The 12,527-nt window shown below is 56.4% G+C and overlaps 1 protein-coding gene across 15 annotated transcripts in view; it reads right to left on the reverse strand.

The window, feature by feature from the left end:
• SBF1 (SET binding factor 1) overlaps positions 1 to 12,527 on the reverse strand; it is a 61,406-nt gene that overhangs the window by 25,832 nt on the left and 23,047 nt on the right. For all 15 annotated transcript variants that reach the window (XM_040662796.2, XM_040662735.2, XM_040662789.1 and 12 more), the window contains 4 exons: positions 8,940 to 9,025; positions 3,946 to 4,083; positions 3,688 to 3,816; positions 1,083 to 1,193 (listed from right to left, as the gene is read on the reverse strand). In XM_040662796.2, coding sequence (XP_040518730.1) covers positions 1,083 to 1,193; positions 3,688 to 3,816; positions 3,946 to 4,083; positions 8,940 to 9,025 — 464 coding nt within the window. The remainder of the gene's footprint in view (positions 1 to 1,082; positions 1,194 to 3,687; positions 3,817 to 3,945; positions 4,084 to 8,939; positions 9,026 to 12,527) is intronic.

A 12,527-nucleotide genomic window follows, 5' to 3' on the forward strand; every position in this document is an offset into this window, starting at 1 on the left:
TCCCCCTTGGGGTCCCAGGGCTCGGCAGTGGGGAGAGCCTCTGCCTGAAGGCACGGAGCTGCAGTGCTGCCAGGTTCCTTCCCCCCATGTGCTGCCTTTGGCTGAGTGCAGGGACACGTGCCACATCCACAGCCACATCCACAGCTGCTATCCAAGTGTCAGAGTGGCAGAACAGCTCCGGAGGGGCTGTGCTGCTGCCTTCAAACACCTCCTGTGAGAGGGTCTGCCTGGGTGCTGCCCACCTCTCCCATCTCCATCACTCACCCACCTGCTGCCCACCTGGAGCAGGAGCACTTTCCTCACCAGAACCACAAGCTACCAACCTCATTTCTGCCTTCTTTTCCAAGAGTCAGGTTTGATATCTAAGTGGGAACTCATCTGCTGTGCTGCTTTAATGTTTAATGCTCAGAAAGCTTGGGAAGTTTGGACAGAGGAGTGTGAAAATGCATCAATGTCTTCAGGATGGGAGCTCACTCGGTTCTGCTCCTCTGTTTTAGGACTACTTGGACACTGAAACACACACCATTGGTTCCAAGTGCTCAGAAGACACAGCCAATGTTTCATCCATTTACCTATGCCCCAAATGTCCTTCCTATCCAAGTCTGTGCTCAAACCTCGGGACCACAGGCACGCACAGCCTGTGCCTGCTGACCCAGAGCAATGCTCTGTGTGCTCAGATGGGCCCAAGCAGAGCAGCAAGACCCCTCCAATGCAGGGAGACCACGGACCACAGCAGGGGTTTGCACAGCATGAACTGATCTATGCAGCTCTTGGGGGGAGAGGGGGGGAAGGGACAAAGCTGCTGACCCACAGCGAGGTGCTCTCAGCCACTCCAGGGGCTGAGCTGCTCCAGCTGATGGAGCTGCATTGTTCTGCTCCACAGCACTCGCAAAGGTGCTGCCTGCACGAGCCAGGCCCTGCCAGCAGCAGAGCATGCAGCAGCCCCCCAGCAGCTGGTGCAGCGAGCTGCTGCCTGCAGGAGGCTCAGGCAGGCAGGAGCAGAATGCAGCCACGCAGCGTGGCTCTGCCCCACGCCACGGAGCAGAGGATGAGGCAGTGCAGGGAGGTTGGGGGGCACCCACCTGGGCTCCACCGGTGATGGGGATGGTGCACGTCAGCAAGTTCCCAATGACGTTCTCCAGGGACACGTTCAGCCCGTCTACATAGATGGTGTAGATCAAGCCCAGGCTGTTCTGCAGAGGAAAACACAGCGTGGCTGAGCATCGCAGCAGGAAGCAGCCACCTCCTGGCCCTCAGCAGCACCACCCTGCCCAGTGCCTGACCCCAAGCAGGGGACAGCCCACGGCTCCTGGCTGCAGTGCTTGAGGTCCTCCCTCCAACCTCTCCCCCAGAGCCCTTCCCAGCAGGGATGGGGTATGCAGCACGCACTCTGTTTGCCTCCAGCCAGCAGCACTGACCCTCCCTGCCATCCCCACCAGGTCAGCATGAGCAGAGGGGGATTCCTGGTCCCTGCAGGTCTGCATCAGATCTCACTCAAAGCCTCAAACACAGGGCAGGAAGGAGCCCTGTTTCTCCCCGAGGGTTGGGCACTGACCTCCCTGCACACTGGGAGCCAGCATCGGCTCCAGGACAGGATGCAGCACGAGGCAGTGTCCAGCAGCACGTCCTCTGGGACATGGATTGGCTGCTGGAACACTCCGATCGATCAGGAATTCGAGGAATCTGTCTTCAAGGCACCCTCTGTTTTTTCTCTTCAAACCCTCTCCCCACGTCAGCAAGGAATCACGGAATCACACAACCATTCAGATTTGAGAAGACCCCTGAGAACACCCAGCCTGACCCCAGCCCACCCCCCCACCCCCCATGTGCCCACAGACCCCAAGTGCCCCATGCTGGTGAAATAACATGGGCTGGGAACCATCCACCACGCAGGGAACAAACCTCTGCAGCAAATGTCTTTCTCTTGCAATAAAGCAGATGACCCAATATCAGCCTAAATCATCCCCAAGCATGAGCTGCTTCTCCCCGCAGCAGCCTGGCTCACCTGGCTCTGCCCTCTGACCCCAAACAAGCCGTGCATGTCAGAGCATCCCAGCTCTGCGGAGGCAAACCCCGACCCAGAGGTGGCGATGCCATACAATGGACTGCTCACAACAAGGGAAATGGCCTCATGATCCAAGCTCCCTGCTGCTCACGTGTTCCTTCGTCAGTCTCACTGCTCTCACTTGCTGCTTTGTGACCACCTATCAGCCAACACGGGCCCAACTCATGCTCAGACACCTCCCAGCAACCCCCACCATCAGTACGAGCTGGGGATGGAAGGATGGAGCACAGCCCTGCCAAAAAGACCCTGTGTGGGGGGACAGGTGAGGGCAGCACCTCAAGGCAGCACTGCCCTCACAGCACAGAGAGCCAACCAGAGACTGGGTGCATCCAGGGCAGTGCAGTGCAGCCAGCAGGGCGAGGGAGGGGATCTGCCCCTCTGCTCTGTGCTGGGACACCTCACCTGGAGCACTGCATCCCAATGGGGAGTGCTCAGCACAGGACAGACAGTGACCTGGTGGCTTTCAGAGGGCCCTTCCAGCCCCAATCATTCTGTGACTCTGTGAAGGTCCTCTCCAACTCTACCCATTCTATGATTCCATGAGTCTACAAAGGTCCCTTCTAACCCAAACTGTTCCGTGATTCTGTGGTTCTACCTACACACACACAGCACTGTGTTATGGCGCAGTGCCGGAGCACTGGCACAGCCTGCCCAGAGGCCGAGCAGCCTCCATCCCTGGAGGTCAGGTCAGGTATTAGGAACATTTCTTTCCCAAAGAGCAGTCAAGGACTGGTACAGGCTGCCCAGGGCAGTGGGGGAGTCCCCATCCCAAGGGTTATTCAAGGAATGTGGGGATGTGGCACACGGGGACACGGTCAGTGGGCACAGTGGGGGTGGGTTGGGGTTGGACTTGGTGATCTCAGAGCTCTTTTCCAACCTGAATGGTTCTATCTCTGATCTCTAACCCCCCACCTAGAGGTGGTCCTTGGCACCCCTCTCCAGTTGCCCTGTGCCTGAGCTGGGGTGGGAGCAGCTGTCCCCATAGGATGTCCTTTTGATGTTCTACAAAGCCTGAAGTTCGCAGCTTAAGGCTGAAATCTGGGGCACCCTGTGAAGCCTGACATTTGTAACAGCTCTAGGCTGAAGAATGGGGTGACGCTGTTCCCTGACAGTCCTTCTCAATCCCAGTGGTGGCTGAACAACCTGATGGAACACCCCATACTGGGGCAGGCTGAGAGCAAGAGCTCTAAGCAACTGCCCAGAAGCAATACCCCACAGTGGGAGGGAAAGGAGGAGGATGGGGAGAAGCGTGATGGAGACATCCCCCTCCACATGGGGTGCTCACCCAGCACCCAGGCTAGCAGCACGCCTGCTGTATGTGTCAGATGGACTCCTCTTTTGGATCCCTCGGACCACAGGCAGCAGTGCAAGGCAGCTGGTGCCACCTGTGAGCAGCCCATGCCCTCCCACACCTGTCACAGCCACGTAAGGAAGAAAACAAAGGTGGCAGAGATAAAGGTCCCCAAAGGCACGGGCTGTTCTTCACGGGTGTTGCATTCACAGAATCAGGTGGTGGTGCCTTTCTGCAATGCTGGGCGTGGAGTTGGCTCCCTGCTGAGCTCCCAGCTCTGCCAGCTCCACGCTGGTGCTGCTCACTGCCTCCCCTTGCCCCATGCACTCACCCTGAACACCTCGGCGTGGTCCAGCCGTGACACCAGCACCAGGCTCTTGGGAGCAAAGAGCTGCGCCGGTTGGACGGGAGACGCCGACTCCTCTTCCTCCTCCTCTCCATTCCTGGGGTGGCTTTGAGGCTGTGGAGACACAGAGATCAGCCCCAGCTCAGGCACAGACACCCTTCCCAATGCCTTATGCCGGGTTCTTCCACCACAGGGACACTCGGAGCAGCCCCTGCCCTCTCCCCAGCCCCACTCCCACTGTACCTGCGTGCTCTCCACAGCCTCCCAGAAGGTGAAGCAGGCGCAGTAGTGCCTCTCTGAGTTGATGTCAGTCAGCACGGCCACGAAGAAGGTGGGGGGATTCCTCTCTGTGAACAGCTGCCAACCGCTGGGCTGGCAGAACTGCGAGACAGGGCAGGGGATGGGGTCAGCAGCGTGGATGGGGCTGCACGTTGCCCCGTGCCCCTCCATTGCTACAGGAACAGTGGGGCTGGGGGCTGCAGGGCTAAAGCATCGGTGTGTGAGCAACGTTATTTCCCTTAAATCCCAAGCACAGCCCCACATTAACCCGGGGGAGTGGAGTTAACCCAGCCCAAAGCAGGGCGCGATGCTCCGGGAGGTGGCACTCCCTGCATTGCCAATGCGGCCCTGCAGTGCTTTGCTGCTTCCTGGGGACTTCCCGAGTGCCTGTGGGTAATTCCAGCCCCAAAACTCCTCACGTGGTTTCCAAATCTCAAGGGATTTTCCTGCCCTTCCCCTTCTCAGCATCCGCATTGGGTTGGCGAGCACTGGAAAATTCCCTGATGTTCTCGGGACTCCGTGGAAAGAGCAGGAAAACGGAGAGGTTTCTGAGCGCAGGGTGACAGAAGGGAGGCTGAAAACAGGGCAGCAGGGACAGGATGGCCCCAACAGCAGCTCCAGCCCTCGCTGAGTGAAGCTGTTTCTAACCTACTGCAGTTCTGGCTTCAGGACATACATCCACCTCCTCTCCCACGTAGCACAGGGCAGCCTCTCTGCCCCGAGCCTATAGAACTGCATGGGGTTGTTGTGGTCCAATGGTCACACCTCTCATCTGGCCTCATTGAGTGCTACACAACCTCGATCCCACCTATCCAGAGCCTTCTGCCAAACCACCACAGAGTCTCTGGAGTTGGAAGGGATCCACAGGGATCACTGAGTCCAACTCCTTGCTCCGCACAACCAAAACCCAACCCCTATGTCTGAGAGCATTGCCCAAATGCTCCCTGAGCTCCGTCATCTTAGGGTCATGCCCACTGCCCACTGGTGCAGAGCCTTTCCCTAACCCCCACCTGGCCCTCCCCTGACACAGCTCCATGCTTTCAGTAAGGATAAGTGATGATTCAGTGCTCTCTGAAAGATGGGCACAGCTCTGTGGAAGATAAGAGCAGCATTCCAAGAACCAAACCTACAGAACCCAAACCATTCTGTGACTCCATGAGGGTCCCTTCCAACCCAAACCGTTCTGTGATCCTATGAATATCCCTTCCAACCCAAATCATTCTATGACTCCATGAATATCCCTTTCAATCCAAATCATTCTACGATACCATGAAGGTCCCTTCCAACCCAAATCATTCCATGACTCCATGAAGGTCCCTTCCAACCCAAATCATTCTATGACTCCATGAACATCCCTTCAAACCCAAATCATTCTGTGATTCCACGAAGGTCCTTCTTACTCAAACCATTCTGTGATCCTACAGTCCCTTTCAACCCAAATCATTCTATGACTCCATGAACATCCCTTTCAATCCAAATCATTCTACGATTCCATGAAGGTCCCTTCCAACCAAAATCATTGTATGATTCCATGAAGGTCCTTCTTACTCAAACCATTCCGTGATTCCATGAAGGTTCCTTCCAACCCAAATCATTCTATGACTCCATGACCATCCCTTCCAACCCAAATCATTCTATGATTCGACGAAGGTCCTTCTTACTCAAACCATTCTATGATTCCATGAAGGTTCCTTTCAACCCAAACTATTCTGTGATCCTACAGTCCCTTCCAACCCAAATCATTCCATGACTCCATGAAGGTCCCTTCCAACCCAAATCATTCTATGACTCCACGAAGGTCCTTCTTTCTCAAAGCATTCTATGACTCCATGAAGGTCCCTTCCAACCCAAAGCATTGTGATCCTACAGTCCCTTCCAACCCAAATCATTCTATGACTCCATGAAGGTCCCTTCCAACCCACATCATTCTATGACTCCGTGAACAACCCTTCCAACCCAAATCATTCTATGATTCCATGAAGGTCCCTTCCAACCCAAATCATTCTATGACTCCATGAAGGTCCCTTCCAACCAAAACCATTCTACGATTCCATGAAGGTCCTTCTCATTCAAACCATTCTGTGATTCCATGTGTGCAAGGCAGACCTGCACCACCCTCCTGCGGACTGATGTGCGGACAAAGGCTACAGGCAGCAGGAGGAATTGCACCAACACACACACCGGAGCAGGAGGAACCAGCAGGCACAGCACTGTACAACCTCCAGGATCAGCAGCAACCCTCACTGCTGCAATGCACGCCTCGCTGATGCAGCTCTGAGAGCAGCAAAGGTTCTCAATCCCAGCCCAAAGCTGCACTGACACCTGATAACCGTGCTCCCAGCTTGGAGACAGCCATCCTCAGCCACTGGGCAGGAGCAACGCTCCCAGAACAAGAAGAAGTGCTCACGTTCTGTGTCTGTAGAGGAGCTTCCACTGAAAAACCACAAAGATTTCTGTCTGGAAATGCTGTCAGTGAGCAGACGCAGAAGCTACAACACCAGAAATGGCTCTCCTTGCATGAGCCACTCAGCGTCGATGTGACCGCACCATAACGCATCACACAAGCCCCTCGCAGTGAGGTTGGCCCCACTTTCCCAAATTGCCTTGGTTTCAGCCCAAAAGCTGCACACCCAGAAGGGCTTCCGACAACTGAGGAACGCCTCAGAGCCACCCAGCAGCTCCCAGAAGGACGAGAGTGCCGTTGTTTAGATTCCATGGATTTTTTGGCTGGATGATTCGACCCTTGGGAAAAAAGCACAACTTTCCTCTTCCTTGGAACGGTTCCCGAGCGCCCTACAGACGACAAGGAAGCACGAAGCAGGAAAATAATGTCTTGCTTTTTTTTTTGCCTCAGACAAAGTAAATAGCAAAGTCCAGAACCAGTGGTGGAATTGTGGTGAGTGTGAGACAGAAGGATTCACCACCGCTGCTCCGACGGCGCGTCACGCTCACCGCTGGGCGTGATGCGGTGCAGCAACCACACAATACCTGGATGAGGCAGGGGATGAGGACAGGGACTGAGAGACACATCCAGCTCTGATGTTATCTGCCTGTTGAGCTGCTTGCTCCCGGCAGGAGCTCTCTAGCAGCTGTCTCTTGCAAAGGCCAGCAGTGCCCAGTGGTTTCCAGGTAAGCATGAGGAGAGGTGATGGCCTCAAGATGAGCCAGGGGAGGGTCAGGTTGGATATTAGGAAGCATTTCTTCTCCAAAAGAGCAGTCAGCACTGGCACAGGTTGCCCAGGGCAGTGGGGAGTCCACGCCTCATGGGGTTTTCAAGGAACATAGGGATGTGGCACTTGGGGACAGATGGGCACGGTGGGAGGAATCGATGATGGAACTGGATGATCTTGGAGGGCTCTTCCAATCTGGATGATTCCACAGTTCTATGATTCCAAGAGGAAGGGCATGCATGGGGCGTCCTATCAGCCTCACACAGTCACAGCCAGCATGGAGGTCCTCCAGCACCAGCACACTTGGGATGATGGAGATGGTGGCCAGCTCTGCAGGATGCCATGAAAGGATGGAGGTGGCCAAGGACAGAAGTCAGGTTGCCACAGACCCACAACACAGGGGGTCAGGAGGAGGGGGCCGGGCTGTGTTTGGTGGTGCCCAGCACCAGGGCAAGGGGCAGCAGGCACAGATTGGAGCCCAGGGAGTTCTGTGTGAGCGTGAGGAAGAGCTGTGTGCTGTGAGGGTGGCAGAGCCCTGGCACAGCTGCCCAGCGAGGTGGGGGAGTCTCCTTCTGCGCAGAGATCCAAACCTGCCTGGATGCTCTATGTGCAGCTGCTGCAGGGAACTGCTGGGGGGGTTGCAGTGGGGGAGCTGCACAGGTCCCTTCCAGCCCCCATGGTTCTGGGGTTCTGTGCTCTAAGAAAACACAATCACAAGGCCAAGCCCTCTGTGCAGCAAAGTAGTAGGGACAGACCTGGATGGGGATCGGGTGCACCACCCACTTCTGCACCAGGAACCCATAACTGAGTGGTGCAGCCCCGGCACTGCTGCCCAGAGCTGTGGGTGCCTCATCCCTGGAGGTGCTCAAGGCAACGGATGGGGACCTGGGCAGCCTCAGCTTGGGGGTGGCACCCATCCCATGGTGGGGGGGGGGGTGTTGGGGGGTCGCTTCCAACCCAACCGTTGTATCCTTCTATAGTTCTGCAACTGTCCTGGCCAGCACTAAACCTGCTTGGAGATCACAGCACATCCTGCATGTCCCCACTGGAGCAGTGAGGTGCTGCCTCTGTGGCACTCAGGGCAGCAGAAAGGGCTGTGGGTAGCATTTCCACACCCCCACACCCCTCCAGGCATGGGGGGCTCTCAGTGGCACCGCCTCTCAGTGCTGCAGCACAGGGTTTGCTGTGGGAATGGGCATCCCTGGGAGCAGGAGGAGCAGAGTGAGGGGAACTACAAATCAGACGGACCCTGGGATTATCATAAGGCAGCACAGAGCCTTCTGAAACACCACCTGCCTTCATGTTCTGTGCCGTGCTTCAGCCAGAAATAAAGAAGATCTGCAAAGGGGAAGAGGAGTGCAGAGCCTCGCCAGGTTGGAGCCCACACTGCTGTCCTCCGGAGCGGGGAGAGATGCAGCAGGGAAAGATTTTCCAAGAACTTCAGTTCAAACTTAGAAACGGAGAACAATCCTCTTAGCCTTGATTAGTTAAAAGCTGGTTTGCAAAGAACCCACGCAGTGCCAAATCGAGCTGGGTGTGCCGCTTTCTGGGTGCACCCTCAAAGGGCCGTACAGCAGCAGGAGAACACAGCTGGAGGGTGGGGAAAGGATGTCAAAGGACGCCACCCCCCCCCCCCCCCCCGGCACATAGATGTGAGCGAAGCACACTCAGGCCTGCAGTAGTGCGAGCTCCCATAGGGGAGCTGCAGCAACAGAGGGGGCTGTGGTGGGCATGAGGGGGTCCCCACCCCCTGCTTGCAGCCGGAGGTCCCCAGAGGGGCAGACTCACCAACTCGATGCCTTGAGGAAAGGGGTTGTCCTCCCAGTCCTTCTCGGGGAAGCGCTGCAGGATCTGTCCCTGGCCATCCCCGCTCCCTGCAGGAACAAGAAGGGCATTAGGGGCTGGAGCTGCGTGCCTGGCCCACAGCAGGACTGACCCTGACCCCCTGCACTCGCCCTGGCACAGAGATGGGGTGAGCCACGCAGCTCCCACGCTCGCTGTCAGCAGGTGTCCCATCCAGCAAAGCAGAAGGGTGTCGGTGCTCGGGCCCAAGTGTAATGTGAAAGCTTCCTTCCTTCTGCTCCTTATCTCCAACTTAGCTCTTGACATTTCCCTGAACAATGGAACCAAGCTGCTCGGTGTTTTTTTTTGAGCTCCCCTAGGGCTTGCACATGGCTTCACATCCTGAAACCCACACTGCTGCCAAAGGGCACTGCCCACGACTTCCCCTGGCTGGGCCAAACCCCAGCAAAGTGAGCGGCCCCCCAAGTCATTCCCAGTCCGTGCTGCCCCTGAGCACAGAGATGGGGATGTGGGGGATGGAGCCAGAGCTGCTTAAGGTCACACTGCTGCAGCACGGAGTCAGATGATGGCAGTGAGAACACCGGGGGCTCTGCTCCTGCACAGCTCCTGCACAACCCCTGGAGGGGATGGCCGTGCCAGGGGATCTGCATTGCTACAAGGCCCGACCTCAGCCCTGTCCTGGGGGTATGGACATCCCCGACCTCTGCAGGAGGAACCTGGTTGGGGGGGGATGCTGCAGGAGGGATATTTTCGGCACCCAGCCCCAGCACCGCCGCCCACTGCATGGCCACAGCTGAATTTAGCAGGACACAGCATTGGGAGGGATGCCACTTTTAGTCCAAAAGGACCAAAATGGAAAGGTCAGTGCCAAATTAAGAGGAAAAGGGTGCTGAGAATCACGTCAGTCGAAGCCTGCACCCAGAGCCAGCTCCAGTGGCCGTGCAGGGAGCCCAGAGAAGGTGTGCCAACACTGGGACACAGTGCAACGCTGCTGCTGCCACACACACTGCACTGCAGCTTGCTCCGTGCAGTGGGGACAGGTGCTCTGAGTTTGCATGCTGTTGGGCACAGAATCATAGAATCATTCAGGTTGGAAAAGACCTCCGAGAGCACAAAGTCCAACCCCAGCCCATCCTCACCGTGCCCGTTAACCACGTCCCCGAGTGCCACATCTCTGCAGTTCTTGAATACCCCCAGGGATGGGGACGGAACCTCAGAACTGGAGGGACCTCTATGCAGCTCCCCCCAGCAGCTGCACACACAGCATCCAGGCAGGTTTGGATCTCTGCACAGAAGGAGACTCCCCCACCTCACCAAACACAGCCCGGCCCCCTCCTCCTCACCCCCAACCCTTCACATATCCACCAGCACTGCTCAGACCCCCCTCAGCCTTCTCTCCTCCACGTGCACAGCCCCAGGGCTCTCAGCCTGTCCCCATTAGGAGGTGCTCCAGGCCTCCACCATCTCTGCACCCTCAAGTGGGCTCTCTCTTCCCAGTCTGCCTGCAAGTGGGGAGCCCCACACTGGGCACAGTGCTGCAGCTGTGCCCACCGGTGCAGAGCAGAGGGCAGGAGCACCTCCCTGCCCTGCTGGCCACACTCTGTGCAGTGCACCCCAGGGTCCCATTGGCCTCCTGGGCCACCAGTAGACCCAGGGCTTTCTTTGCAGATCTCCTTTCCAGCAGTTCAGCCCCATTATTTGGCAACCTCTGTGCTTTCCTTGGCATGTGCACGTGCCCGGTGCCGGCACAGCTGCCACGCTCTGCTCCTTCCTTCCTGCCCCTGGGTGAGGCCGGTGGGATGGATGGTGACACCTGGACACCGCTGCCAGGGCAGCCTGGATGGCCGGGGTTAATGTCAGGCTATATCAGGGAAGTTTATGAGATCTTATCACAATACAGGAAACTCTAAATAAGCAAGAAGTTAAACATTCGGCTGACGCACCACAAGCAGTGACCTTAACCCCAGGCAGGCAGCACTGGCACGCTGGGGACAGTGGGGACAGTGCTGCCTGGGGAGACCTCAGTGCAGCCTTCAGTGCCTGAAGGGGCTGACACACATCAGGAGAGGGGTTTTGCACGTGAGCAGAGAGCAATGGGACACGGGGAATGGCTTTAAACCAATAGAGCGAAGATAGAGGTGCTGGGTAGGGTGAGTGCAGGAGGCGAGGAGCTGCAGGTCTGCTGCCATTCTGTGGTTCTGTGATCTTTAAGGACCCTTCCAACCCAACCATCATGTGGCTGTATGATCTTTGAAGACCCTTCCAACCCAACTATCCCACGGCTCTATGATCTTTCAGGACTTTTCCAACCCAAGACATCCTAGGGTTCTTACGACCTTCAAAGTCCCTTTCAACACAACCACTCCTGTGATCTTTAAGGACCCTTCCAACCCAACCACTCTATGCTTCTGCAGTCTCCAAAGACCCTTCCAACCCAACCATTCCATGCTTCTGCAGTCTTCAAGGACCTTTCCAACCCAACCATTCTATGCTTCTGCAATCCTTAAGGACCCTTCCAACCCAATCACTCAATAGTTCTGTGATTCTAAGGACCCCTCCAACCCAACCATTGCATGGCTCTACAATTGGTGATTACTGGTTTCAAGGAGTTCCCCACACCTCAGAGCTGCCATGACAGTAAGTTCAGCTGTCTGAAAGCACCACAGAGTACTTCAGGCCACAACAGCACTGAGCATGGTTATATACGTGGTTTCCTGCACACCACCATTAATCCCCATGACACAAAGCCCTGGGATGACCTGGAAGGGGATCTGGGGCTCATGCACAGAGCTCACTGCTCACACCCAACACCACCTCCAAGCCCTCTGTGCTGCTCCCAGTGACCCCGGATCCTCATGGGGCAGTGTAAGCAGCACTTGGGCAACCTCCCTGCAAGCAGTGCGAGTGATTGCATCAACTGAGGCTGCTGCCAAATGCCAGGACAGCTCAGCCCGGCACTGCCCATTGGCACTGGGTGTTCCTCAGAGCAGATTGTGTTTAATGCCAGCCAGTATCAGAATGCACAAGGTGTCTGGGACTAAAAGCCCACAATGCTGAGGTGCTGTGGTGAAGTTAGGAATGATGCAGAGAGCAGAGGATGTGGCAGGGCTGCGGGGAACGGCACAACTCTGAGCTGACCCTCATGCACAAGCCCACCACGAGACAGGTGTAGCATGGGACTCCCAGCTCCTGCTGGTGGGGCACACGTAGGAGAGCAGCACAAAGCTGCAAAAGCACAAGGCTCAACATATCCCTGTGCACAGTGCAGGTGGCACGTCACGCTAGCAGCACAGCTCCTATCACAGAGCCATAGAACCACAGAATGGTTGGGTTGGAAAGGTCCTTCAAGATCAAAGAACTATGGGATCCCATGGCTCACATCTAGATTCTCACCCACCACGACCCAATCCATGGGCTGGACACACACCCACAGCCTGAGTTCTCCCACAAAGCCTTCATCACTGCATGGACCCCACCTGCAGCTGCTGTTTTGCTTTCACCTTCAGCCATCACACACCAAGCCAGCACCAGTTCTCATTTCCCCTGCTTTGTTATCATGCCTCAACCCAAAGG

Source organism: Gallus gallus, chromosome 1, assembly GCF_016699485.2.
Source record: "Gallus gallus isolate bGalGal1 chromosome 1, bGalGal1.mat.broiler.GRCg7b, whole genome shotgun sequence".
In the NCBI taxonomy this organism is placed as follows: Eukaryota; Metazoa; Chordata; class Aves; order Galliformes; family Phasianidae; genus Gallus; species Gallus gallus.